The sequence below is a fragment of the Nycticebus coucang genome, chromosome 14, assembly GCF_027406575.1.
Source record: "Nycticebus coucang isolate mNycCou1 chromosome 14, mNycCou1.pri, whole genome shotgun sequence".
Taxonomy (NCBI): domain Eukaryota; kingdom Metazoa; phylum Chordata; class Mammalia; order Primates; family Lorisidae; genus Nycticebus; species Nycticebus coucang.
The window spans coordinates 53,097,523-53,123,919 of NC_069793.1; the positions used below are offsets into that span (position 1 = coordinate 53,097,523).

Consider the following 26,397-nt stretch of genomic DNA (forward strand, 5'->3'; position numbering starts at 1 on the left):
CCTAGTTAATCAAGTATGTGCCGTTCCTGTGAAATGTAACTTCTAACCGGTGACACCTGACCTTTAGTCCATGAATGATCCTCCCATAAAACAGAAATAGGGATCTCCATTACAGAATAAAGCGTGCCCTACCTGCCAAAAACATGACGAGACTAACCGACTATCACTAGTAAAGTAAGTTAATCATTATTGATGCAGAGTGAAGAAAATTGGACCTATGTGACACCTGTGGACGGCACGGCTGAGGGCCTGAGGGGAACCATGGGAATTCTGACAGATGCGTGTAGGAGGACTTGGGATGAAAGTACTCACTTGGTACGGCCTTTGTGTGCCGTCTCCTCTCACTCCTGAGGAGGACCCTTTTCCACTCTCCCGGAAAAGCCTATGCTTGTCTTTGCTTTCCTTTAATAAAAACCGTACTTCCCTTTCTGCTGTGCTGGAGTCCCAGCTGCCTCGTTTCCGCTCTCCCAGTGTCTTGCTTTCCTTTTGACTCAGTCCAACTTGCTAGTTCTGCTGGGTGAACCGAACCAGGGCCACTGAACAGCTCAGAGGTGGATTCTGTGAGAGGTGAGAAGCCGCCTCTAACTGGCCCCCTTCTTCCTCCCAGGCTTTCTACAGTTCAGCGCTGCAGGTGAGGGAAGTCTTCCTAAAGAACCTGAGCTGGGTCAGGTGAGACGAGAAAAGTGTTCTGGGCAAAGGAAGTGGTTAGTGCAAAGGTGCTATAGCCCCGGTGAGCTTCGTGCGTTCTGGAACTTGACCTGCGTGCCGTCTTACAGGGAGGCTGAGAGCAAGCAGGAAGCCAGACCTTTGACCCTGCGGACCACCAACAACAGGGGGTGGGGAGTCCAGCGTGGAGCTATTACTCCAGCATTTACGGAAGCTTAGACACATAAGATCTCAGAATCTTGGGAGTTAAGATTTGAGCATCAGAGATGCTACAAATTTCAGATTCTTGAAATTTGTTCTCAGAATTATAAACTTTTTTAAGTTCTCAGTCATGAGATTTTAGGATCATCAAGTTTCTGAGTTTGGCAGCACTCTAAACTCCCCGAGTCTTACACAAAAGGAGAAATCAGCACCAAAATTCAAGTTGGTTTCTGATTTAACTGCCAAGGGTAACTGGACTTTCCTGAGTGCCCACTCATAGAGGTAGGAGAGTCTGGGCCGAGCCCTCCTGGAATCTCCTTTACAAGGTAGGACCCCACGTGGCTTGTCCTCACCTTAGAGTACACCTGCTGGTGAATGCTGTATGCAGCACTTCCCAAGGCTTTGGTTCTTGGTATGCTCTCCACCCAGAAGCACATGGGGAGAGCCCAGCTCATTACTCCTAAAGAGTGTCCACTCCTGTCTGGAAGCGGCTGATATCACTCACTCATCCTGCCATTTTCAATAAGTTCTTTGATTCCTGCTACAACCGTCAGAGTAGCAGGAGTAATTGGTGACTATGAAGTAATCTCACAGTGTTTGGGCTCTTGCCCTGTCTTATTTTGGGGAGTAAAGAGGTGACCCTTTGCCAAGGTCATTGAGCCAGTGAGGAGACGGATCTCTGTTAATGTACAGCTGTCATTTCTAGCTGCTGAATTACTCAAGGTGGCCAAAGAGAGAGCACTGAGCTGCTGTTGGCCCAAGACCTGTGACTCCCTGAAAGGCTGAGAGGCGGAGCAGAAAAGACCCAAGTCTGCAGAATCAGGCAGACCTGAACTTGAATCTGCTCCTTCCTTACCTGCCGTGTCATTGGGATATGTTCTTGAGAGTCTGATGCTTCATTTATCCCTTTGTCATTGGAAGATAATAACGGTTACTGGAACCAGGTTGCCTGGGTCTGCAGTTCATCCCTACCACCTTCTAGCTCTGTGACACTGAGAAAATTCTATAACCTCTCTGGGCTATGATTTACTAATCTACAGAACAAGGATAATAATATACTACTACCTACCTTGAGCAGTACTATGATTGTTTAGAGTATTGAGTGAGTAATATATGAAGTGGGTTGAGAACAGTCCCTGGTACTCAGTAAATATTAAATAAATAAGCATTAACTATAAATATTATTGTTTGCAGTGTGGTGGTGAGGTGAAGTGAGAATCTTAAATAGTGCTTAGCACTTAATCTGGGCATAATATATCATTGTTGAAAGAATGAGTAAAAGATGGGATGGATTGATATAAAGTGCTGAGCACAGCACCCATTATGTGGTAAGCACGGCAGCCTTTGTGCTCTGGGCATTAGACCAGTGCTGGGCTGACTCAGACCGTTGTGAGCTGATGGTGCACAGCCTTTCCTAACCCTGCACATCTCTTCCTAACTCAGAGTCAGAGGCATCAGGTGAGGAGACTAAAATCACCAATGGTGGAAGCATTTATACCACAGACATTGGCAAATGGTAGAACTTGTAGGGAGAAGGGAAACTTCTCCTTCACCCCCAGAAAGTTCACTGAAAGAGCAACTCACAGTAAAAAAAATGAGTAAGAGAAAGAGATTTATTCACTGTTTGCGTGGGGGGAAATCACAGAGTGATTACCCAATATCCCAATGGGGTCCAATTGATATGCCCTCATTTTAGAGGGAAGGAGAAGATGAGGAATACAGGTAATTCTGTTTAAGGGCAATAAAAGGTGACTAGGGAGGATGAATATATATTTGGGAGAATGGATGGATGAAGGGACTGTTATTCACAAGATTGACTTGTAAATGATTCTTTCTGGAAATTAAATTAACCTGAGATACAGGTATTATCTTTAAAATGGGTTAGGTCAAGTCTAGTTGAATTTGTGATCTTCCTTGATCTTCTTTCCCACAATATATGAAGGCAACCGAGAAGGCAAGGAAAGGCCATTGTTCTTTTGAAGGGTCTGTCTGGTTTTATGCAGATAGTGGGAAAGCCTCTCCCAACATGTATTGATCTCCTTGGGCCTTTAATTCAAAATATTCTTTTTTTTTTAATTAAATCATAGCTGTGTACATTAATGTGATCATGGGGCACCATACACTGGTTTCATAGACCGTTTGACACATTTTCATCACACTGGTTAACATAGCCTTCCTGGCATTTTCTTAGTTATTGTGCTAAGACATTTACATTCCACATTTACTAAGTTTTACTAAGTATACAAAGGTATACTGACATATACCCTTGTAAGATGCACTGCAGGTGTAATCCCACCAATCCCCCTCCCTCTGCCCACCTCCCCCCTCCCTTCCCTCCCTTTCCCCCTTCCCCCTATTCTTAGGTTGTAACTGGGTTATAGCTTTCATGCGAAAGCCATAAATTAGTTTCATAGTAGGGCTGAGTACATTGGATACTTTTTCTTCCATTTTTGGGATACTTTACTAAGAAGAATATGTTCCAGCTCCATCCATGTGAACATGAAAGAGGTAAAGTCTCCATCTTTCTTTAAGGCTGCATAATATTCCATGGTGTACATATACCACAATTTATTAATCCATTCGTGGATCGATGGGCACTTGGGCTTTTTCCATGACTTAGCAATTATGAATTGGGCTGCAATAAACATTCTGGTACAAATATCTTTGTCAAAATATTCTTTATACCAAGGAGTCATACTGCTTCTTTTAGGGTGAAATTCCACGAGCTGTTCAAAATCTAGGGAGTTTATATTTGTTTTGTTTTGCTTTAATTTGAGAGAGAGGAGAGGTAAATGAGAACGTAATACATTCCTGACTGGCCAGGGAAACGTTTCTCTATCACCTGCCACAGTCATCTTCAGAAACCAGTTTCCACCATTACCTTGCAAGATACAAGATCTTTGGGGAAATAGACCATTCCATAGCAGATAAGAGGCATTTACGGCTTTTGAGACCCTGATTTGGAGGCTCCAGTAAATTTGGAGTGTGTATTTCTTGTGGGTTTTGGTGGCCATGAATGCTCTGCTGTGACATCAAAGAGTATACTCCAGATAGTGGGTGGGGCCTACTAGCTGGTAATTCTGGGGCTTTCCATAACTTGACGAGACCAAATTAATAGTTGCAGCTTCTCAGGAGGATTGTAACACTGGGTGCCTGGACCCCATAGCCATATTTTATGTGTCACGTCTGGGGCTCCTACACTGAGCCTTTCCTCAGATCCCTACCATACATGACCAAATCAGGCCTTCTGAGTGGAGGAACTATGTGAGGCCAGTCCAAATATCCTTCAGTATCAATCGACTTTGAAGAAGTGCAGCTATTAAAGGAGCCAGACAGAAGTGCAGCTGTTAAGTGTAGCAGACAGAAGAATGAACCATGAGGAAAATATTTGTAAACTGCCCAGGGTTTTAAAGCTTGTCTGGAGTGATGCTGAAAAGCAGAAGAGCACACAGGCCCTGTCCTGGAGCTCTCTCAGACCCCAGCAGTCCAAGCCCCGCCTTCTCAGCCCAGAGCCCTCATGGAAGTGGGGTGAGCCACATCTATATTTATGCTTTGACTCCTCCCACTCCTCCCCCCATGCTGCAGATTCAGAAGGAAGTTTGGTCTGACAACCATTGCATCCTATGAATAATCTCTCTTTTGAAGTGCGTTGGCATAGCATTTGTGTTTTCAATGACCCTAAATGGCTTTAGAGGAAAGCCAGTTAATCTTCTGATCTGAGGAGGATCAACTACTTTTCACTGTGGAAGGAATAAACTGAAATGTGCTGGGCTTTTAATCTTTAAATTGGCACCAATGGAAACTAGCAATTATTAGCACTCGCCTGTGGGGAGTGGATTACTGGGGATGGGTGGAGTGTTCACACTCCCAGATACAGAGCTCTGATCCAGGCTGGGCTTTGAGGGACAGCCTAGGGCTAGAGAGGAGGGTGTGGTCAGAGGGAAACAAAAGGCAGGGGCCTCTGCAGAGGGTGGCTGGGAAACTGCAGGGCACAGCCCTAGCCTCAGAGAAATAAAAACCAGCTGGGAAGTAAAGGGTCTGCCACTGAGGGCAGCAAGGTGGAGCAATGAGTTTGGAAGAATGAAGAGGAAAAAGTACCTGGACAGGTAGTGAGAGAGCCTTTTTCAGACCAAGCCTGGGTCCTGCTGTCAAGATCCGGAAACACTCATGTTCCAGAGCAAGCTCACGTTCACCCTGTTACACAGCCAATCTTTATTTCAGTTGTAACCAAGCTTGGCTTCTCATCAGAATTTCAAGGGAGCTTGTGTGAAATCCAGATTCCCCGGTTCCTTTCTAGATCTTCTGAATCAAACTCTGTGTGGGGTGGTGCCTGGGAAACTGTTTTTAACAAGCTGATTCTCTCCTAGGGATATAGTATATAGAATGAAGATGAAGAGTATGGACTCTGGAGACCGGTGGATTTAATTCCTGCCTCCCACCCCAGTCGTGCTGAGCCTTAATACCTCATCTTGGAAATAGAATAATTATAGTAGCTATGTCCTAGGGTTGTCGGAGGATTAAATGAGATGTATTTCAATATATTCAAAGTGCTTATAATCGTGCCTCGTACAGCATATTTACTGTTATTTTATCTGTTATCTATTAGCCAGTTAATGCAGAGATTAGGGGTAGAGGGAGGTAGGGTTGATATTTTGAATTGAAGTCATTTTAACATATCCATATGCATCATGCACATAGGTCAGAGGTTGAAAATTTAAATGGTTTTGAGAACAGGTAAGAGTAAAGCAACTCAAGGGGCCCATAGTGCCTTGGAGAAACCAGGACGACCTCAGGATTTGGGGCCAAGTCATTATCTGGGAGATGATCCCAGCAGAAAACAATGGTGAGGGAAGAGGGTGTGAGACAGAGACCAGAAGAAAGGCAACACAGTGGGCATCAATGCACAAGGCAGTGCTGCGGGGACAGGGACACAGCACTCCCGGGAGCCGCCAGGAGACTTGTGTTGCCTCCGTGGTGCCCCACCTGAGGGGTAGGAAAGCTGGGCTGTGGTCTTTCCCTGTGTCTCCTGTAATGAAGGCCCACCAGCTAAACAATAGAACTTCCCTCACAGTTGTGGGGGGAGCAGGGCTGTGAGAGGAAACCTGCCCACACCCCTCCTAGCCTCTGCTGCTTCGCGGGCCGCCCTTGGCAGTCCTCGGCTTGGAGATGCCTCACTCCAATCTCTGTCTTCATCTTAGCACGACTTTCTGCCTCTGAGTGTGTTGGTGTCTAAATCCCTGTTATAAAAGAAAACCAGTCCTGTTGGATTAGGGGCCCACCCCACTCCAGTATGACCCTATCTTAACTTATTTCACCTGCAGAGACCCTAGTTCCAAATAAGGTCACATCCTGAGCTACTGGGGTTAGGACTTCAATATAGGAATTTGGGGAGACATAATTCAACCCACATATGGGGTGTTCATCCCTACCGCTACCCCTCAATGATTGGTGACTCTGTAGATAACTCCACAACACTTTCCGCTTCTTCTCCCTCTCTGCTGTCATTTGGATGTTTGTCCCCTCCAAATCTCACAGTGAAATTTGATTCCCATTATTGGGGGGTGGGGCCTACTGAGAGGTGTCTGGGTCACAGGGGTGGCCATGGGATTGGTACATTTTTACTCTTATTAGTTCCCCTGAGAGCTGCTTGTTAAAAAGCCTGGCCTCTCTCCTGATCCTTGCTTCCTCTCTTGCCACGTGATCTCTGCATTCTGGCTGCCCCTTCATCTTCCCTCATGAGTGGGAACAGCCTGAGGCCATCAGTAGAAGCAGCTGCTGGCAAGATGCTTCTTGTACAGCCTACAGAATCGTGAGCCAAACACCTCTTTGCATTATAAATTACCCAGCCTCAGGTATTCCTTTATAGCAACACTAAATGAACTGAGATACTTTTTTTCTGTCTCTCCCATCACAAGCCTTCTAACCATCTAATTGCTTAGAGTATGTCTTAGTTCAGGCTTCTATAACAAAGTATTATAGACTGAGTGGCTTATAAACAATGGAAATTTATCTCAAGAGTTCCAGAGGCTATGGGTCTGTGATTAGGGCACCAGCATGGTCAAGTTCTGGTGACAGCCCTCCTCTTCCAGGTTGGATTCTGCAGACTTCTTGCTGCAGTCTCCCACGGCAGAAAGAGGGCAAGAAGCTGTCTGTGGTCCCTTGTATAAGAGCACCGATCCCCTTTGTTAGGCCTACTACTGTAGTTTAAGTATGTCCACTCCAAAATTCGAGTGTTGCCAATGTGACAGAATTGAAAGGCGAGTCCTTGAAGAGGTGAGGAGGCCATGAGGACTTCTCTCTTGTTTATGGGGTTAGGCTCTTTAAAAAGCACTTCATGAAGCTTTACGTGAGCTTGCCCTTCTTCTTTCGAAATGCGAGGAGGCAGCAAGGCCCTCCCCGGACACTGAAGGCCCAGCACCTTGATTTTGGACTTCCCAGGAGGAAAGGATATAAATTTCTGTTCTTTATAAATTACCCAGTCTCGGATATTCTTTTATAGCTGCACAAAGTGAACTGAGACAAGGCCTACACCCTCGGGACGGAATTATCTACCAAAGGTGCCACCTCCTAGTACCATAATACCAGGAGTTAGGATTTCACGTACGAATTGGGGAGAAGCACAAGCATTCAGTACGTTGCCAACTGTCTGTTCACAGCAGTAGCCACAGCAACAAGATCAGTGCCTGCTACATAGTAAGTGCTCAGTGTTTGTTGAATGAATGAATGAATAAATGAATTGGTGGCCTCTCCCTCCACCCCTAGACCCCTAACACCTAGAGCAGATGTAGGAGATGATCTTCTGATGCAGCGTGGGAGGAATAGATAAAGGTCTGGATTTGGTTCTCCATAGCAAGGCTGGAAATGCCTATGGTCTTTCAAAGAGCAAAGCCCCACTGGCATCAACTTCCTGATCCTTAGTTTCCTTTACACATGAGATCAGAATGTCCCATTAAGTGTGTAAATCAGATTAACAGCCATGGGCCAGCTTCTTCCTGCTCAGCCTATGTTCTTTGGAGCTAACCACTTATTCTGGGACCAATGGAGGTACATAGATAGGGAGGGGGGAAAGGCTCTGTCTGGTCAGGCTGTTGAATCCCTCGTGTTTCCTTGGCATCTGAAGCAGTGAGAGCTGCAAGCAGCCTGTGTTTTGCTGGCTCTGAGAAGAGGCTCCATGCGGGGATGTGGGGCGAGGCCTGTGATCGCCCAGAAGGTGAAGGGTATTTCATCAGCACTGTTTCTGGAGTGTTGGTTTACAGAGGTCCTTCAGATGTTAGCAGAGCAGAGATTTGTGGATAGCAAGAGAGGGCTGGAACAGCAACACAAGCAGGGTGACATCTGGTCCCATGCAGGGTGCAAATTGTATTTCTCTGTCAACACTGGCCATCGACAGCTTCGCATTGACACAATTTGGCAAAGTCACAGCAAGCAGACTCCCTACCTGCTCTTTTTCCCAACACATTAAAACAAACACAAAATATAGCTTTCCTTTTCCTTCCATAATTATGTACTCTTTCCCTGGCCTACCGAGATACTTCGTTATGTATAGATTTCAAAAAAAAATTAAAGGCAGCTTATACAAGAGAAAAAAATAAATGCAAGGTGGGCACTGTGGCTTATGCCTATAATCCTAGCACTCTGGGAAGCTGAGTGGGGTGGATCACCTGAGCTCAGGAGTTTGAGACCAGCCTGAGCAAGAGCAAGACCCTGCCTCTAAAACTAGCCAAAGGTGGTAGCAGTGTTTGTAGCCTCAGCTACTTGGGAGACTGAGGCAAGAGGATCCCTTGAGCCCAAGAGTTTGAGGTTGCTTTGAGCTATGATACCACAGCACTCTACCAAAGGCAACAAAGTGAAACTCTGTCTCAAAAAAAAACAAAAGATAATTCAGCTATTAAACTAGAACTTGAAAACCAAATCTTTAGCAATAGCAGGGATCCTGTGATTAGTCAGTGTATTTGTCTCGGAGCTTCCTGACAGCCTTAGCAAGAAGGCAAATATGATAGGTTATGTGCTTGCATTTAGGTATAAGGAAAAACACAAATTCTTTAGCTCCAAGCTAAAGAACTTTAGTTAACTTCTAAGTGGTATTATTTATGTGTATGTATACAATATTTAACAGGATATATATATATATATATATATATTACAACAGGCAATATCTTGGAGAACAGTGTTCCCAAAAATGCAGAAGTCCTTTTTTGATAGTTCTTTCTTGCTTTGGGAATTAATAAAGGTTAAAGGAAAACATGAAAACCTAATTACAGCAGGACCTCTGTAAGTTGACCATCCAAGGAACTGTAACAAACTGGTCAGCATATGGAGGTGGTCAACATAAGGAACTAGGCCTACTGTACTAATACTGTACATGTCTGGTCCATGAAAATTTGGTCATCTTAAGGAGGTGATCAATGTAGGTCAACTATGGAGGTTCTACTGTAGATAAAGACACTTTGCACAGACTGCACTAGTATCACCCAGAGTATTTTGAGACTTTTTCTTTCTTCTCGTTTTTGGATAGCAGTTTTGTTTGGGGCTAAAAAGAATTCCCTGTTCTAATTAACAACACGTGTTTAAGCTGCAGTTGACTAGGAACAGAATTTTTCACTAGCTGATCCCCTAGAAACCTTTATTCTAGTTCGATGTCAACAGAGCTCAGTGCTACAAAGGGCCAAGTAGCTCCTACATGTATCAAAGCCTTCCATCTCTTGATGCCACCCTCTGAGCTGGCATTCTGCATCCTACTTCATTTCCTGTGCATCAGGACTTCCCAGTCTTATTTAACCCCAGCGCCAGACCAGATCAACAGACACTGGTTATCCAGAAGTTGGTGGCATAAAATACCAACCATTCGTTGGCTCCGAATCCTACAATAAACGCTTGTCTCTGATGGTGTCAGCTGGGCTTTCCCAGGCATTTGTGATCAGCTGGTGGCTTGTCTGGGGCCTCAGTGGGGTGGCCTAAATGACTGGGGACTCCTGGGCCCCTCAAGGTAGCAAAGGCTGCCTTACTTAGGGCAGCAGGCAAGCAAACGCAGACCCCTTCTAGACTAGGCCTGGGGTTTGCACAGTGGGTCCAGTCCCAGATTCAGCATGTTAGGCAGCCACATGGGATGTGAATTTAGTGAGGTGGGATTCACGGGGGACCATTATATAGTAACTACGCAGGGCCTGCTCCCATCAATACCATAGCCATCCCATCAGCTTTACCTAAAGGGGAGGAAGAGAAGGGACAGTTATGTACCCTGGGGGCAGTGGAAGGGGTTGTATAACAGGTCATTGGCACTAGCCTACTTCTCACTCCAAGTTCTGGGCACTCACCACTTAACTGCCTCTATCAAAAGCCCAACTATCAGGCTTTATGAGCTCTGTTGAAAATTTTCAAAAAAGATGTATGAGAAATGGACCTTTGAAGTGATGAAGCAGTAAATGTTTTAAGAAGCCTCCTGGCAATGGTGCTTAGGGCCTTGTAAGCATGGGGTATACTGAGTTATATAGCTCTGTGGCCCATGTACTGACATTTGTGAGACAGTAGCCTCCCCAGTCAGCTGCGGCAGTCAGAGATCATGAGGTCATTTTCTGTAGACTACAGTAAGATCTACAGCATGTCATCGGCAGCCCAAAAGTCTGCTGAATTTTCTCCAGCCTGGAAGGAGAGCACCTGCCGGCCCCCTCTGGCCTTAGTTTAGGACAAAAAAGTGATGCTGTTTAAAAGGATGACTTGAATGACAATAAAGGCCATATGCTCATCACTTTTGCAGAAGCTGGAAAGCTGGAAGGACTAGATAACAAAAGGCAAATCATGTGACTCTTCAGAAAGGTCAAATTAAATAAGATTAAATGTAAGATGATTTGTTTTGACTCAGGTGTGCGTGTGTACATGTGTGCACACACAAGTACATGTATCTACGTATGTATACTCACATACAAGATGAAGGAGGCCTCAGTAGTACCATGTAAAAACAGGTACATTTCCGGGTGGCGCCTGTGACTCAAGGAGTAGGGCGCCAGTCCCATATGACAGAGGTGGCAGGTTCAAACCCAGCCCCGGCCAAAAACCACACACACACAAAAAAATAAAAGTAGGAAAAAAAAAAAAAAACAGGTACATTTCCAGTGAGCTTAATTTGAGTCAAAAGTGGTCAAAATCAATGTGGTTTTAGATTATATTAATAGGAGCATAGGCTCTAAATTAAGGGAGGTGATTAGTTCTCTGTATTCTTTATAGCCTATTTTACTTCAAAAGTATTATGTGGGCACCAGGCAAGTGTGACCAGAGAGGAGGGTAGGTTCTCAAAATAAAGCAGAGGTGTCTGCCCACCAGCTGAGGATGGGGCTTTGACACCAGGAAGGTACAGCTGGACCAGGTGGGAGGCAGAAGCCCACCTCACAGACAGGGCCAAGACTAAGTATCCATAATTCTGGATGCATAATTTAAAAGAGAAGTATTACATCAACTTCTGGGTGCATAATTTAAGAGATATAAACACTAACTTATTTAGCGGGAATTTCAACATGATTAAAGAATTGGGACTCATGAAATTTGAGGAACATAAGAAAGAACTGAAGGAATTTGACCTAGAGAAGTCCTCAGCAAGGACTGAAGGATGGTCTGCCACTCTAGTGGCTGGTTTTGCGGAAAAGTGACTAAATCTTTCTTCAGTGGCTTCAAAACAGGTCCCAGGGAACTAATGAATGGAAGTTTGAGGGACCCTGGCATTTGGAGGTCAGAATAGTTGAAGTGGCCCTAAAAGGAATGGACTACGTAGAATAGTCAGGGGGATTCATACCTTGAGGGGGGTAAATAGTTCGAAATGAACTTTAAAATCCCATCCAAGCAATCAGTAGGGCTGTCATGGGCTATTGCCTTAGCTGCTGTGGAAAACATAATCAACGTGGCTGATGTGCTCCCACTTGCTGAGAGGGAAGGGACCCTACTGAGGCCCATTTCTGTTGCCTCAAGCCCCATTTGCAGTTGAAGGAGCAGAAACATCAAATGCTCAGCCTGGCTCAGCAACTGAAGGCAGCAAATTAATGTCCACAGGGGCACACCTCCTGGCCACCCCTTCCTGGAAAGATGGAGACCCCAGTGGAGAGGGGGCCCGGGCTGGGTCTCTGCTAATGGGGCTTTCCCTGGGGTGGTGGGAGCACTGATGAAGAGTGCTGGGAAGGGGGCAGCCCAGCTCATGAGGAGAGAACATGGCTCTTCAAGTCATGAGACATCTGCACGGTGCCACTCACAGGCTGTAGGGTGTTGGAGAAATGGCTACACTCTTCTGAGCCACTATTTTCCCACTGACCTGCTGTGAAAATGATGCAATAGTGTACGAGGCACCTGATGCCGTGCGTGGGGCTGGGGCTCAAGTCAATGGTGTTTTCCCCTCAATTGTTCCCTTCAAAGCTGAGCCGCGCTGGTCACCGTGGGGAATACCGAGGAAGACCAAGGAGGGGGCTGGGCCCTCTAGCCTCTTTGGGGGTCAGTTTACCCTAACAGAGTGAATATTTGTTTGCCCCCTGTGCCCCCAACCCCCACCTTGCTAAGGATGTGTTTCCCCTGCAACAGAGGAACTGAAGGAGAAGCTGACGGCATACGTGGACAAAGTGAATGGCCAGAAGCCGGGCTTCATCAAAGTCGTGCGCCACAGCAAGCAAGAGGGCCTCATCCGTGCCAGGGTCAGCGGCTGGCGGGCGGCCACTGCCCCTGTGGTGGCGCTTTTTGATGCTCATGTGGAGTTCAATGTAGGCTGGTAAGGCCCCCGGGGAGGGGAGAGGTGTCCCAGTGGTGGAGTCAGGGGCTTCAGCACCTGTGGGAGCAAAGCATGCTGGGATCTCAGTCACAGGCTGGAGGGAGAGGAGAAGATTTTGGGAACAGGTGAGACGGGGGTATGTGTGTGACATAAGCAACAGGGTTGGCACTTCAGGGTTGGTCAGAGTCAACAGGTTAGCACACAGGGCCTAAAGGGTATGGTGACAACAAGTGTGGCTCTGGCTGGCTTGGGCACCAGGCAAGTGTGACCAGAGAGATGGTATGTTGTCAAGATAAAGCAGAGGCGCCTGCCTACCAGCTGAGGATGGGTCTCCGACACCAGGAGGAAAGTATAGCTGGACCAGACAGGAGGCAGAAGCCCTCCCCACAGACAGGGCCAAGACCAAGTGGGCAGAGGTGGGGGAAGGCTTGGTGTCAGCCCTGAGCTCTCCCAAGTGCAGGGTCAGAGGTAGCACACAATCTCAGACTCTTTCTATAGTGAAACTAAGTCTTTGAACTTCTTTCTTTCTCTGTTCAGGGCCGCTGAGTGCTGTATAGGGCAAGGGACGGACAAAATGCCTCATGGCTATGGCCAAGTAGGCTAAAGCAGCCACGTTCACATCTTGTAGGGCAGCCCATGGTGTGTGGCCTTGCCTGGGGCCTTGTTGGGACAGTGGGATGACTGCTTGTAGCCAGGGCAAGTAGGTTGCCAGCCATTTTACCAATGTCTGATGGTGCTGGGTCAGCTCTCCTCAGACTCCGGCTCCCCTCCCTGGAGCGGGTGAGGCAGGCTCTTTAGCAGACAGGAGCCACAGGGCACACACACAGCCCACACAGGGTTCCAGCGTGACAGGCCCAAACGAAGGCTGCGCACAGCCATTTTTTTATAGTTGAAGCCCATCCTTGCCATTTGCAACTATTTAAAAAGCATTTTCATTGGATTTATGGCCAGAATAGAAGAGGGACACTTACTATTTCAAGCTGATTTGAATAAACAATTATGCACCAAATGTATTATTAATGAGAAGCTTATCATTCCTGTCTGCACACATTGCTTGCTTGGTGCCTGCATGGGCCTCCTGTCTCTCTGGGAAAGCCCTGGTGCCCCACCTGGGCAGTTGGGGAACACTGAGGGGTGGGGGCTCAGCTGACGTTCTAGGGCAGCATTGCATGGACAGTGGACATAGGTTTGCTTTCACCTCTGAGTCTCCGCCATTCCCATCTGTCTTTTCCTCTAGATGGATACATTGAATGCTAGCAAAATCAAAGCTGAGTTGAAAGCTACAACTTCAGATCTGTTTCTTTCTTCTTTTTTCTTTTTTAAGTTTTGGGGTTTTTTTCCTATCAGAGAAAGGGAAAGCAAGCAGGTGCAGAGCTGGCTGGAATAAGAATCTCTCAGCTCAGGTCTGAACACACTGAAGGAGTGGCCAGGCCTCTTGCCATCCCAGAAATCCCCAGGGGATGGGAAGTTTAACAGGGGCTCCTTCCCAGCAGGCAGTGCACCTCTCCACTGGGGGAGATGCTAATCTGGTTGTTGTCCACCATGGCAGCAGTGATTCTCTCTCTCTCTGTCTCGCTCCCTCTTGCTCAGGGCTGAACCTGTACTCACCCGCATAAAGGAGAACCGGAAACGGATCATCTCACCCTCCTTTGATAACATCAAATATGATAACTTTGAGATAGAAGAGTACCCATTGGCTGCGCAGGGCTTTGACTGGGAGCTGTGGTGTCGCTACCTAAATCCCCCCAAGTCCTGGTGGAAGCTGGAGAACTCAACAGCCCCCATCAGGTAAAGCATCCTCACCTGGGGCTCTCTGCTCAGACTGCCAGGCCTGGCCCCCCTTGAAGCCCAAGTGTTCTCCAGCTGGAGCCCCATTGTGGGAACAGCAGGGGGTGGAGAGGGTAGGAAGGAATTACAGCATGATCTTCAGTCATTGTTCCAAGATTCTGATGATCCCGGAATCCATTCACAGCCCCTGAATTGCTCATTTCCACATCTCCATGAGACACCTGCTGGGTGCCAACTGCTGTTCTCAATACCAGGGATCCAGAGTGATTAAGCTTTGGTTCCTGCCCCCCAAAGCCTGGAGTCTAGTGAAGACAGAAAAAAAAATCATTGGAATAAAAAAATGATTCTACCATGTAGGCAGAAACCGCGTGGAGAGTGGAGAAATGCTTTTCAGAGAGGGTAGCCTTTGCACTTGTTTTTAAGAGTGAGTAGGTCATGGTGAGGTTGGGGAGTCAGCACCCATATGTGCAGTTTTTAGACACAGAGAAGGTTCAAATGGACTAGAAAGAGGGAGTAAACCACACAGCCCCGGGCTGAATCGGGAAGGCCAGACAGGCAAGACCAGACCCCACAGGACCAGGTATACCATGATGATCTTGGAGTTTTATTTTGTAGGACTCAGACAAAAGTATTTCAAAACTGCATTTCAAGATCCCAGACTCTTCCTGCCTTTGCTGCTGTTTTCCTAGACACTCCATTGACAGCTTACTCCCCCCCCCACCCCGTACCCCCGCCTTCAGCCTCTGCTTACGGGTCAGAGGTCAGTTCTCCGGAAATACCTACACCCACCAGCCCTTATTCCTGTCCCCTGTGGGTGATAGGGTGGGTATCTTTATGCTTCCTGCCAAGGCCTGCCTGTTAAACACACAGAAGCAAAGGTGGCCCCAGGGATAGTTCCTAGAAGGTAAGAGATTAGAAGCTGATTAGAAGTTGCTTTGTATTACATGAGAGAGAAAGATGATGAAAAATTTAATTGAAAGTAAGCAATTCCCTAAGATCACATTTTTCCTTGCCAGAAGAAAAGAATACATTCATATTTAAAACAATATGGAAGACAACCCCACTTTACTTTCTTTGGTTACCACTGTTCCCTACTCTGCTAGGCCCCTGCCACAACTTTGTGGTGTTAAAAATTTGTTGGGAGTCCGCTGTGGACGAGGGTCTCTCACATATGTGGTCTCATTTGATTATAACCTGAGGACAACTCCTTGGGTTAACTCTGCTGCACAAGATGGGGAGAGCAAGACTGAGGGACGAGAATAGCTGGGCAGTGAAGCTAGGCAAGATCTACACAGCTAGTTGGCTGCGGGATGTGGCTAGTTGGCAGAAATGGGTGTGACCAATTTCTGATTCTAGATTTGCTAAATGCTATTGGAGGGAGGTGCACCACCAGGCAGCCATGAGCGTTCTTGCAGAAGACTGCATTGGTGTTAGTTGTTTCTGTTCTGCTCATCTCTAAACGGATCAATCTTACTTAGCAAACCTACATTCTAGGTCCTTGCCAGAAACGGTCCTCTCAACCTCCAATTTTCTATCATTCAATTTTTATCAAAAACTTGGTTGAGAGAAATTACATTTGTGGGAGATTTTTGGAAGAACATTCCTAGTTTAATTCCTACATGAAGACAACTCCACAAAAAGCTATGATTTATACAAATGTATTTGGCCCATCTCAGCTCTTTTTTCTTTGGTGCAGTACGTTAGGGTTTTGCCCACACATGGTGTAAACTATTTTAAAAACCCAGCAATATCTTCTATTGCCTTCTGAAAAGATAAAGAGATGTCTTTGAGATGGATGTTCACTAGATCCTTAAGTGATCCTTTAAAGAAGATCCACATGAGGGCGGTGCCTGTAGCTCAATGGAGTAGGGCGAAGGCCCCATATGCCAGAGGTGGTGGGTTCAAACCCAGCCCCGACCAAAAACTGCAAAAAAAAAAAGATCCACATGAGAAACTTTTTAAAAACTATCAGTCAGAGAAAGCCTTGCTATCCCTGATGAATCCTTCAGTATGACATTTCACGTGAGAATTATACACACATTTTATTTCTAAGGCCATGTACGTTCATTTTCACCTTGGCCAACAGGAATCTCAGAGCCAAATTTTTGGGTCTACTTTAAGAATAGTGGAGGACGACCTCAGCCTATACCTGTATTCTAGCTGGACCCCCAATTATAATCTTTGGGCCTTTTCAGATATTTCTCTATTTATAGTTTCCAATGTATTTTACATTTTCTCATAAGCTATTTCTAACCCTTTCAGGAATGATGCAGAGCATAAATCAATAACACTTTCAGGCTGATTGAGTCCATTTAATGCCCTCGCCAGTTAATAACCGACCACTGAGGTGGCCTGTGCTCATCCCAAAGCAACTGCTTCAGATTCTGTTCATTCCCTATCTGGAACTGGCTTCTCCCTGCGTGTCCTGGCCCAGCAAGGCAGGAATGCAAGGGGAAAAGGCAGTCACCCCACTCTGCCAGGCTGATTCTTCTAAACCATCCTGCACTTACATAGGACTTTTCTCTGGGCTTCTTCAATATACAACCATAGGGTATCTTTTTTTTTTTTTTTTGTAGAGACAGAGTCTTACTCTACCGCTCTCAGTAGAGTGCCATGACATCACAGGACTCACAGCAACCTCCAACTCTTAGGCTTCCACGATTCTCCTGTCTCAGCCCGAGCAGCTGGGACTACAGGCGCCCGCCACAATGCCCGGCTATGTTTTTGTTGCAGTTCGGCCAGGGTTGGGTTTGAACCCACCACCCTCGGCATACGGGGCCGGCACCCTACTGACTGAGCCACAGGTGCCACCCCATAGGGTATCTTTTAAATGAATGTCAGTTATGTCCAGGAGCCCTTGGGTGCTTTGCATCATTTAATTTAGTCTGCATGAGATTACAAGGGATCCCATGTTGCAGATGTGGAGTTGGAGGCCCAGAGAGGCTAGGGAACTTCTCTCAGACACACAGAGGGGGATTTTTCCCCAGAGTGATTACCTCCAAGGCTTGGGTTTAGTGTCCTCTGCCAAAGCAGGGACTCAGCTTGCTTTAAGAGAGGTGCTTAGACTGCCAAAGATGCCTGCAGTCTGTGCAGGAAGAAGCCTTCTATTCCAAATAAAATTGGTAATTTGAAAGGAGGAGCGGCAGTGACCTCAGGGTGCCTGTCTCTGTCAGAGCAGCCTTAGGCATCTGCATTCCCCAGGTAAATGGCCTGCAAAATAGCCTTTCCTTCACCTTGATGAGTTTCCAATTTCGAAGACAGATCTATTTGCATGTGATTGACGGACAGTTTTCTCATCACTGAGGATTCTTCATTTCTCCTTCTCTGCTACCCTCGCCCCCCTACCACCCAAGTCCTTTAGACACTGGGCTGTTAAAATGCCAGGCAAAGGCTAGAAATGGTCTCATTGTGGAACAGAACAATTCAAAGACATTGCATAGGTAATGCTCTCGGCAGAGAAGCAGCCCCATGCACTGGTGCTGACTCACCTGATGTGGATCGCTCTCTGAGGTCCTGCCCTGGGAGCTGGGAGGCTGCACAGAGCTCACTTTCCCATGGAGGGAGCAAAGGCTTTCCAGCTCCTGGACCTATAGTTGTTGGCAAGTTCCTCCAACCTAAGACCCCTATTGAATTCCAGACTCAGCCCATCTACCTAAGCCCTGCCTGTAGGAAATTTTCCCCTGACATCCCACAGGAAGCGTAAGGTCAGTTTTCCCAGCGTGGAATGCTGCTGAAGCCAGTTCCTTCTAAACCCCTTATTGACGAGTAGCTCCCAACCCACCATCATCCAACCCAGAAAGCTGGCTGCCACCCAGGTTCCTCCCAATCTCTCCCCCTCATAGTTCTTCTGATTGGAAGTTCTGCTGATTTTACATCTAAATCTGTCTTTAAGTGATTGCTGTCTCCATTCCTGGTATTCTGATCCCGTCTTCGTCATCTCACACCTGTATACCACAACAAGCTTCCCAACTGGGTTCCTCCATTTCCATTCCATCTCTTCCGGTCAGTCACCCAACAGCTGCCTGAATATTTTCTTTTTAAACACAGATCTATTCATACCACTCCTGCTCACAGTTCCTCATGGCCACCCCTTTCCCTACGGACTAACTCCACATTGTTTACCTATGCTCTTCAAAGCTCTTTGCAACCTGCTCTCAGCTAATCTAAGTAAACTGAGGTTGACATGCAGAACCCAAGTTGGGCAAGGGCAGGACAGTGGGCTGGGGTGTCAAGGCAGAGATAGTGACTGGCTGTGCAAAGGTCAGAGTCAGGCCAGTTGGAGACAGACGATCAATCTGGACTGGAAAGCTGAGCACCACGCCTCGGGCCTGACACATGTGCAAGTGATAGCTGACAGTGATATCTGATCCCAGGATGGGAGCTGTCTGCCCCTGCTCTGATGAAACAGATTTTCTGCAGAGTTGGGGAGGCCAGACCCAGGGTTAAGGATCACTCCAAGAATGAGGCTCACCCCAACTCTGGCAGCAAAGGTAGAGAGGGGGTCAGATTCCCCCCTAGGAAGGCCCGCTAGGAAGGCCCTACCGCCCTTACAACTCCATGAGACAGCCCCTCTGCTTACCACAGCCTCTCTGTCCACCCCTGCAGGAGCCCTGCCCTCATTGGCTGCTTCATTGTGGACCGGCAGTACTTCCAGGAGATTGGCCTGCTGGACGAGGGCATGGAGGTCTACGGGGGTGAGAATGTCGAGCTCGGGATCAGGGTGAGTGGGGTTTCTCACCACAGGGCTGGGCTCAGCTCCCACAAGGACCAATGAGTCCAGGGGTGGAGAAAGGGGCTTAAGGTTGAGAGTTGCAGACTGATTCTAAATGTTTAATCCTGAACTCTGGTCCACGTGTGTGAGATTGGGGCCAGAAGGAGAAGGAGCCGCTTGATTTTTCAGGAAGAAGAGTTCAGAGCCTTCCTGGCAGGGGAGGGTCAGGAGAGCTCCCACCGGGGAGGAGCAACCTCTTTGTTAAAACCACACTTAGGCCCATGGGGTGAGCAAAGGGGCGCCAGGAAGAAACAATAGTCATCACAGGATGGCTGGACAAGAGTGACCCTCACAGTGACCCTGGAATGAGATTGTCACTCGCATACTCTCTGTCTTCTCCATGGTGGCCCACAGAACACTCCCAAAGACTTTGTTGAAAGGGACATAAACTAATGGGTTACAAATGAAACACAGCCATGCTCCCTCCATGCTGGCTGCTGACCCACCGAGTATTAGCCAGACCCACAAGCCCATTCCTGCCTCACTATCTTCTCTTGTTGCAAAACACAGGACACTTTGCAGCTGTCAGCTCATGGTGTAGATCCACAAGAGGCTCTCTTTTATTCCTCACCCTACAGAAAAATTTCCTAGTCTTCCTGGCTCCTTTCCCTAAGCCCATGGGAAGATAAATCTAGAGTGGAAGCCTCCCTTTATATGAGGGGAAAAGAACATGATTGATGATGGATACGATGAAGGATCTTTTCCTAGAAGGAAACACATCTCTCTGCCCAGGGAATGTCCCTATTAGACCCCATGATGGTCACTGTCTTCTTAGCAATGGAAAAGAAGGCATACTCTGTAAAATAATTCAAAGTGGTTTATTATGAGCCAAACTTGAGGACCATGGCCGAGAGCCACACCCAAGAAGCCTTGAGCAAAGGGATTGGTTGTAGTGGTTACAGTTTGATTTTATAAATTTCAGGGAGACAGGAATTATGGGTAAAGTCATAAATCAATACATGGAAGGCGTATATTGGTTTGGCTCAAATAGGTGGGACATCTCTAAGCAATGGGGCTTATGTGTGATAGGTGGGTTTAAAGATTCTTTATCTGACAATTGGCTGAATGAGTTGGGCTGTGTCTAATAAGCCAGGAATCAGTGAAAACAAATGCTTGAGTTAAGATAAGGGTCTATTAATCAGAGACAAACTACCAGAATATGCTCAGACTCAAGTGGTTTGTTGTGTACACTGAGGGCCTGCGGGTATGTCTTGTAGAACCCTAAGCCTGTTAATGAATCACAAAAGACATCTCTAAGAAGGGAGGGGGACATGGCGAGGCATGCCTGATCTGCTTTCTCCTGGCTAGCAACTGTTTTGGGGAATCCCCTTGACCAAAAGGGGTTCTAGGAGTCAGCCATTGGCAGGGAGTGTTAAGATTTATTTTAGTTCACAATCTCTAAGCAGCCTGACATGCCCACACACTACAGGCTTTCAAGTGCTTAGAGAGGACCCTGTACCTACTGGTGCTCATATTGATCATCTGAGCTGTTCCTCCTTCCTGCAACTGCTCTCACGTCCATACAGACCTACCTCCTGCAACCTCTGGCTGCCCCTTTGGCCTCAATGTCTACATCTGGGTCTTCAGTTCCTTCTGCTCAGTCCACACTGAAGGTCTGCAACTTGGATCCATCTTCCCCTCACATCTAACCTCCTTTGCCCTCCCACCCCACTGGGCAGGCAGCTGGCCCTGGAGAGCCCTAGCCCATAACCTAAGGGAAAGACTGAGCTCCTGCAGTGAGCATCACACCACCTGTGATGACCTGCCAGGCACTGGGTGGGGCCTGACTCACCTCCCAGACTTCAGACCCGGGCTCTGAGGACTGGGAGCAGGACCAGCTTATCTGAAACTGAGCTTAGAAGACATTTCCAGACACCTGTCTTCACTGAGACTCTGAGAAATTGCTTTGGAGGCCATCAAAATGCATGGGCTTATTGGGGAGCTAATGTATTCGCAGAGGACAGCTCCTGCATAATCACCCTCATTTCTCCAGCTCTTCCAACACCGGTCATTTATTCCTCATTTGTGCCCTCAACATCTCATTTCAGCACTGCTCTTGGATAAACGCTCACCCCAAACATAATATTTTTTGCTCTGAGCTGCTGTCAGGAATTGGCTGAGCGGGCAGGACTGCCTCCAGTCACTTGTGTTCTCTGGGTAAAAATGTCTGCGAATGGAGAAAGGAATTAGATTTGTGAACTCTGCTTCCAACATGTGTGAGAGTCAATCATGGAGTGGGGGAGATTTCTGGCTTTTCGATCTCTAGATTATTAAGCTACTGTGGAGTGTGGGCCTGGGTAAGGCTCTCAAATATAAGCTAAATTATCTTGGGGTAAAATACAGTGCAAAGTGTTGTCTAGCTTTTTCTTTCCTCTCCATCTCTTTCCTTCCACTTGACAGATGGGAAGTGTCATTGGAGATGAAGGAAAGGTGGCTTTTAATGCAGAGACCCAATAACCTGTCAGCTGGCAGAACTGAGCACAAAAGGGAGGGAGGCGTTCATTTGCATTTCAGTTCCCCATTTAAGGAACACGGAACCTGCAGTCATCTCCAAGATGGATTTTCTCATTTTGTGTGGTTATTAGTGTTTGCCTATCTTTTGTGTTTTGTGAGTTAACATCTCAAGGCTTCACTTTCCTCATCTATAAAATAGGATATCTGCCCTAATTACAACACAGGATTGCGTATAAAAATGAAAGACATTGCTTGTCATACCTCCCTTATCCACAAGCAACTTATTCAAAAGTCCGTACCTGTTTGGAACACTGAAAATGAGCTGTTTGCATAATTAACGAGTGCCTGCTCCATGCCAGGGGTCACACTTGGGCCCTCTGTTATCTATCCTAAGAAGCAGGTGTTACTACAATACTCTTTCTTTTTTTCAGATGAAACTGTGAAATGAAGAGCTTGCAAATGTTCTCAAGCTCATGCACTTTATATAAGGAAGGGAAAGGATTCAACCCCAGATCTTTAAGATTCAGAGGTCTAGATGGATACACCCGATTGATCTAGGGGTAAAAGTCTTTTGAGCCTCCCTCAAGGAAGGTATTGCAATGTCCATGCTGTACTTTCCTTCTGCTTTATTCCCAGTTATGTCTACTGAGTCCCCATGTAAAGTCATCTTGTTTTTCATTCTTATTTTTTTTCTGATTTCTAAGTCCACAATACAAACGGAAAAAAAGGAAGGGGCTGCTACAGCCAAGCCCAGATGAAACAAGCAAGAAATAAGAGCTGACACTGAATAGGAAAGAGAAAAATTATGTAGATAACTGTAAAAGTGCTAGAATATGTAAGAAAGCTTTTAAGAGCTGGCAAGGCATTAAGACATTGTTGGAGGCTGCCATGTGTTGAATGGAGTCCTCCCTAAAATATGTACTAACTGCCTATAGCTGTGAATGTGCTGTATTTGGAAATGAGGACTTTGAGAATACAATCAGGTTAAGATGAGGTCATACTGTCTTAGGGAGGGTCCTTATAAAAAGAGGAAAATCTGGGCACAGAGGCAAGGGGAAGATGGTGGAATGAAGGTGGAGGCAGAGGCTGGAGGCATGATGTCACCAGGAACACCTGGGACGATCAGACAGGAGGGGTCATTACCCAAAGCTGTTGGATGGAACATGGCCCTGCCAATACCTTAATTTCAGACTTCTAACCTCCAGGACTATGAGGGAACAAATTCATGTTGTGTTAGGTGACCCAGTTTGTGATACTTTATTATAATAGCCCAAGGAAGCGAATACAGAGACCAAAAAGTAAGTGAAAGTAGTGACCTGGAGAAAGGCTGGGTCTGTGATATTTGAAGAGTCTGGTGACTTTTAAGCTTACATTTTCTCACTTCACAGGATTCAGAGAATAGGATACCATGACCAAGGCTTCTCTCACTGCCTATAAAGCTGGGACTCCAAGGGTTTATGTTCTCATATAAAGTATAAAACGTTTCTGGAGAAAGACCCCTTTAACCCAGGCCACAAAATTCCCACAGGTAAGGTTCCAAGGAATATGAGTTCACAGTTTTAAAACATCGTAAAATAGACAAGGGGAAAAGAAAGTACTAAGACAAACACCCACAATATCAGTGTACAGCCGAATCTGGTCCACAAAGTCTTCAGCTATTGAGTCTTTTAGACGCAGGATATAAATACATTGTATATTTACATAAATAAAGGAAGAGGTTGAAAAATATGAGCAAGAAGCAAGAGACTGTAAAAATAATCATAGTAGGATGAAAGTAGAATTTCAAATATGAAAAATATATAAAAATGACAACAAAAAGCCCCATGGATGGCAGTGCCTGTAGCTCAGTGGGTAGGGCGCTGACCCCATGCACCAGGGCTAGTGGGTTCGAACCTGGCCCAGGTCTGCTAAAAACAAAACAATAGCTGGGTGTTGTGGCGGGCACCTGCAGTCCCAGCTACTTGGGAGGCTGAGGCAAGAGAATCGCTTAAGCCCAAGAGTTGGAGGTTGCTGTGAGCTGTGACACCACAGCACTCTACCCAGGGCAATAGCTTGAGACCTGTCTCAAAAAAAAAAAAAAAAAGAAAAGAAAAGAAATAATAATAATAAAATAAAAGCCCCATGGATGGGCTGAATAGCTACATGGACATTGTTAAAGGAATAAAATTAATCAACTGAAAATAAATCTCAAGACATTATTCAAAATCTGCCCAAAAGACAAAAAAGAAAAAAAGAGAGAGAGAAAAGGTTTGGCAAAAGCAATATTTGAAGAGATAATAGCTTAAAATTCTCCCAAACTGATAAAGACATTAATCGTCATATTCAGGAAGTCTTCCTATCCAAAGCAGCGTAAATACAAAGATATCCACACCTAGATCTATTATGGCAAAGAGAAGATCTTACAGCAGTGAGGAGTAAAGATAGACTAAAAATCAATAATGCTTAGAACACCAGCTGACTTTTCAATAGCAACAATGACCATGAATAATGTATTAAATATACTGAGAGAAAATAATTGTCAGCCTGTATGTGTAACCCCCCCACAAAAAAAATCCTTTAAAAACTAGGATAAAATAAAGTCATTTTCAGACACACAACAACTGACAGTTTGTTATTAACAGAGCCTCAATAAAATTAAGTATTCATTATATACTTAAGTTTTAAGGAAAATGATCTCAGAAGGAAATCTGAGACAAAAGAAGAAGAATGATGTCAAAAGTGGCGAATATATGAGTCACTTTAAAGAAATATTGATGGTGAATAACACATGAGTAATGTCTTGTGGGGCTATGAAAACTACAATAAATGATGACAATAGCATTATAAATTGGGAAGGAGTGATTGGAATTAAGGTGCTCTAAAATGCCTACATATATGTATATATATGTATATGAACACACATATATATCTATATGTGTGTGTGTGTATATATATATTTATATATATTTTCTGAGACAAGGTCTCACTCTGTTGCCTAGACTAAAGTGTACTGGCCTTGTCATAGCTCACTGCAACCTTGAACTCCTGAGCTCAAGCAACACTCCTGTCTTAGTCTCCTGAGTAGCTGGGACTGCAGGCCTGGCTGCACCATGCCTGGCTAATTTTTCCATTCTTTAGAAAAGAGTTGAGTTCTTGGTCTGGTTCAGGCATGTCTCCAACTCTTTGCCTCAAGCCTTCCTCTCACATTGACATTCCGGAGTGCTGGATTACAGGTGTGAGACATCATACTTGGCTAAATGCCTCTGTTGTTAATGAGGATGGGAAGGATCTGGTCGACTTTAAGTAGATATATTAAAATTTCCAGGGAAGCCTTGAAAAATCATAGATATAGAAAGCAGAGCTTCCAAAGTAGTAGAGAGAAAAAAATTAAAATATGAAAATGAATTCTAGAGAGAAGTAGAAATATAGGTTGTAAGTAGAGAAATCACATAATAAGATGATGGGAATAAATCCAAATATATTAGTAAATGGATTAAATTGGCATGGGTTAAGAAAAAGACAAATAATTTTAGACTTGATTTTTTTTAATTAGCTATAGACTTTTTATAAGAAACATGTCTGAAATATAATGCAGAAAAGTTAAAATCTAAAAGGATGGAAAAGTCATAAGAGACAGATACCAATAAAAAGAAATTTACAGTAGTTACATTAATGTTAGGAAACAAAGACTATTACAACATGCTTTAGTGCAAGTAAAGAATATTTCTACAAAATGGTAAGTGTGCAATTTAGCAGGAACATGTGGCAATTATAAGCTTGTGTGCACCTAATTTTATAAATATGAGGCAAAAATAAACAATTTTAGGCAGATATTGGCAGCTCCACTTACCTGGTGGAAGATTTTAATAAATTTCCCCAAATAATTGGTAGACCAACACAATGAATAGTTTGAAGCAAATGGAAATATATAGAATACTGCATTGAACAACTGCTGAATACACTTGGAATATTTATGGAAATTTTATGAAAGTTGATCACATTAGCATTCTATAAAACATATACTCTGACCACAATAGAATTAAGTTAGAAGATCATAGCCAGAAATTATAGACAAGAGCCAAATGTGTGAATATTGTGAAACACATTTCTAAATGACTCATGGGTTAAAGAAGAAATTATCCCAATCATTTGGAAATATTTTGAACTGAGTGAAAAAGAGGCTACATATTACATTATGTGAGATACAGTTAAAATAGCATAGAAGAGAAATTCTATAGCATCTCATTCTTACATTAGAAAAGCTTAAAGTTATTGATCTAAGAATATGCTATAAGTAGTTAGAAAAATTTCGGAATAAAAACAGTAAATAACAATAATGAAGAACAGGAATTAATAATAGAATGTATATTTATCCTATAATAAATAAATTATATTAGTTGTTTAAAATATTGTTACAAATAAAAAACTAGAACCAGATGGTTTTGCCTTCAAATGATGCCAAACTTTCAAGGAACAAAATATTCCAAACTTAGGCAAATTATTTGAACATAAATAGAACAGAGTAGGTAATAGGTGTTCGTCCTCACAGCAGCCTGGATCTGTTTCGTCTAGAGCCAAACATCAAGGCGGATCCTAGGTTTACTGCACAACGTTGCACAGTACAATTGTTTATGATCTTAATAATAGTCCTGGGTCATAAAGAAGCATCTGAATTGTATTCTGTATACTTAATAAGACAAAAGGAGCATGCCCATATCTAAAGATTTTTTTGAAAAATGTAAAGCTTGTTAAATTTCTGCTCCTGAAACAGGCAACTTCTCAGTTATATGGAATTGAC

General features: G+C 45.0%; 1 protein-coding gene across 1 annotated transcript in view; it reads left to right on the forward strand.

The window, feature by feature from the left end:
* The window catches only part of GALNT18 (polypeptide N-acetylgalactosaminyltransferase 18), a 359,927-nt gene that overhangs the window by 240,480 nt on the left and 93,050 nt on the right, over positions 1–26,397 (forward strand). The window contains exons 4-6 of the mRNA XM_053561579.1: positions 12,424–12,607; positions 14,198–14,395; positions 19,001–19,115. Of these exons, the coding sequence (XP_053417554.1) occupies positions 12,424–12,607; positions 14,198–14,395; positions 19,001–19,115 (497 nt within the window). The remainder of the gene's footprint in view (positions 1–12,423; positions 12,608–14,197; positions 14,396–19,000; positions 19,116–26,397) is intronic.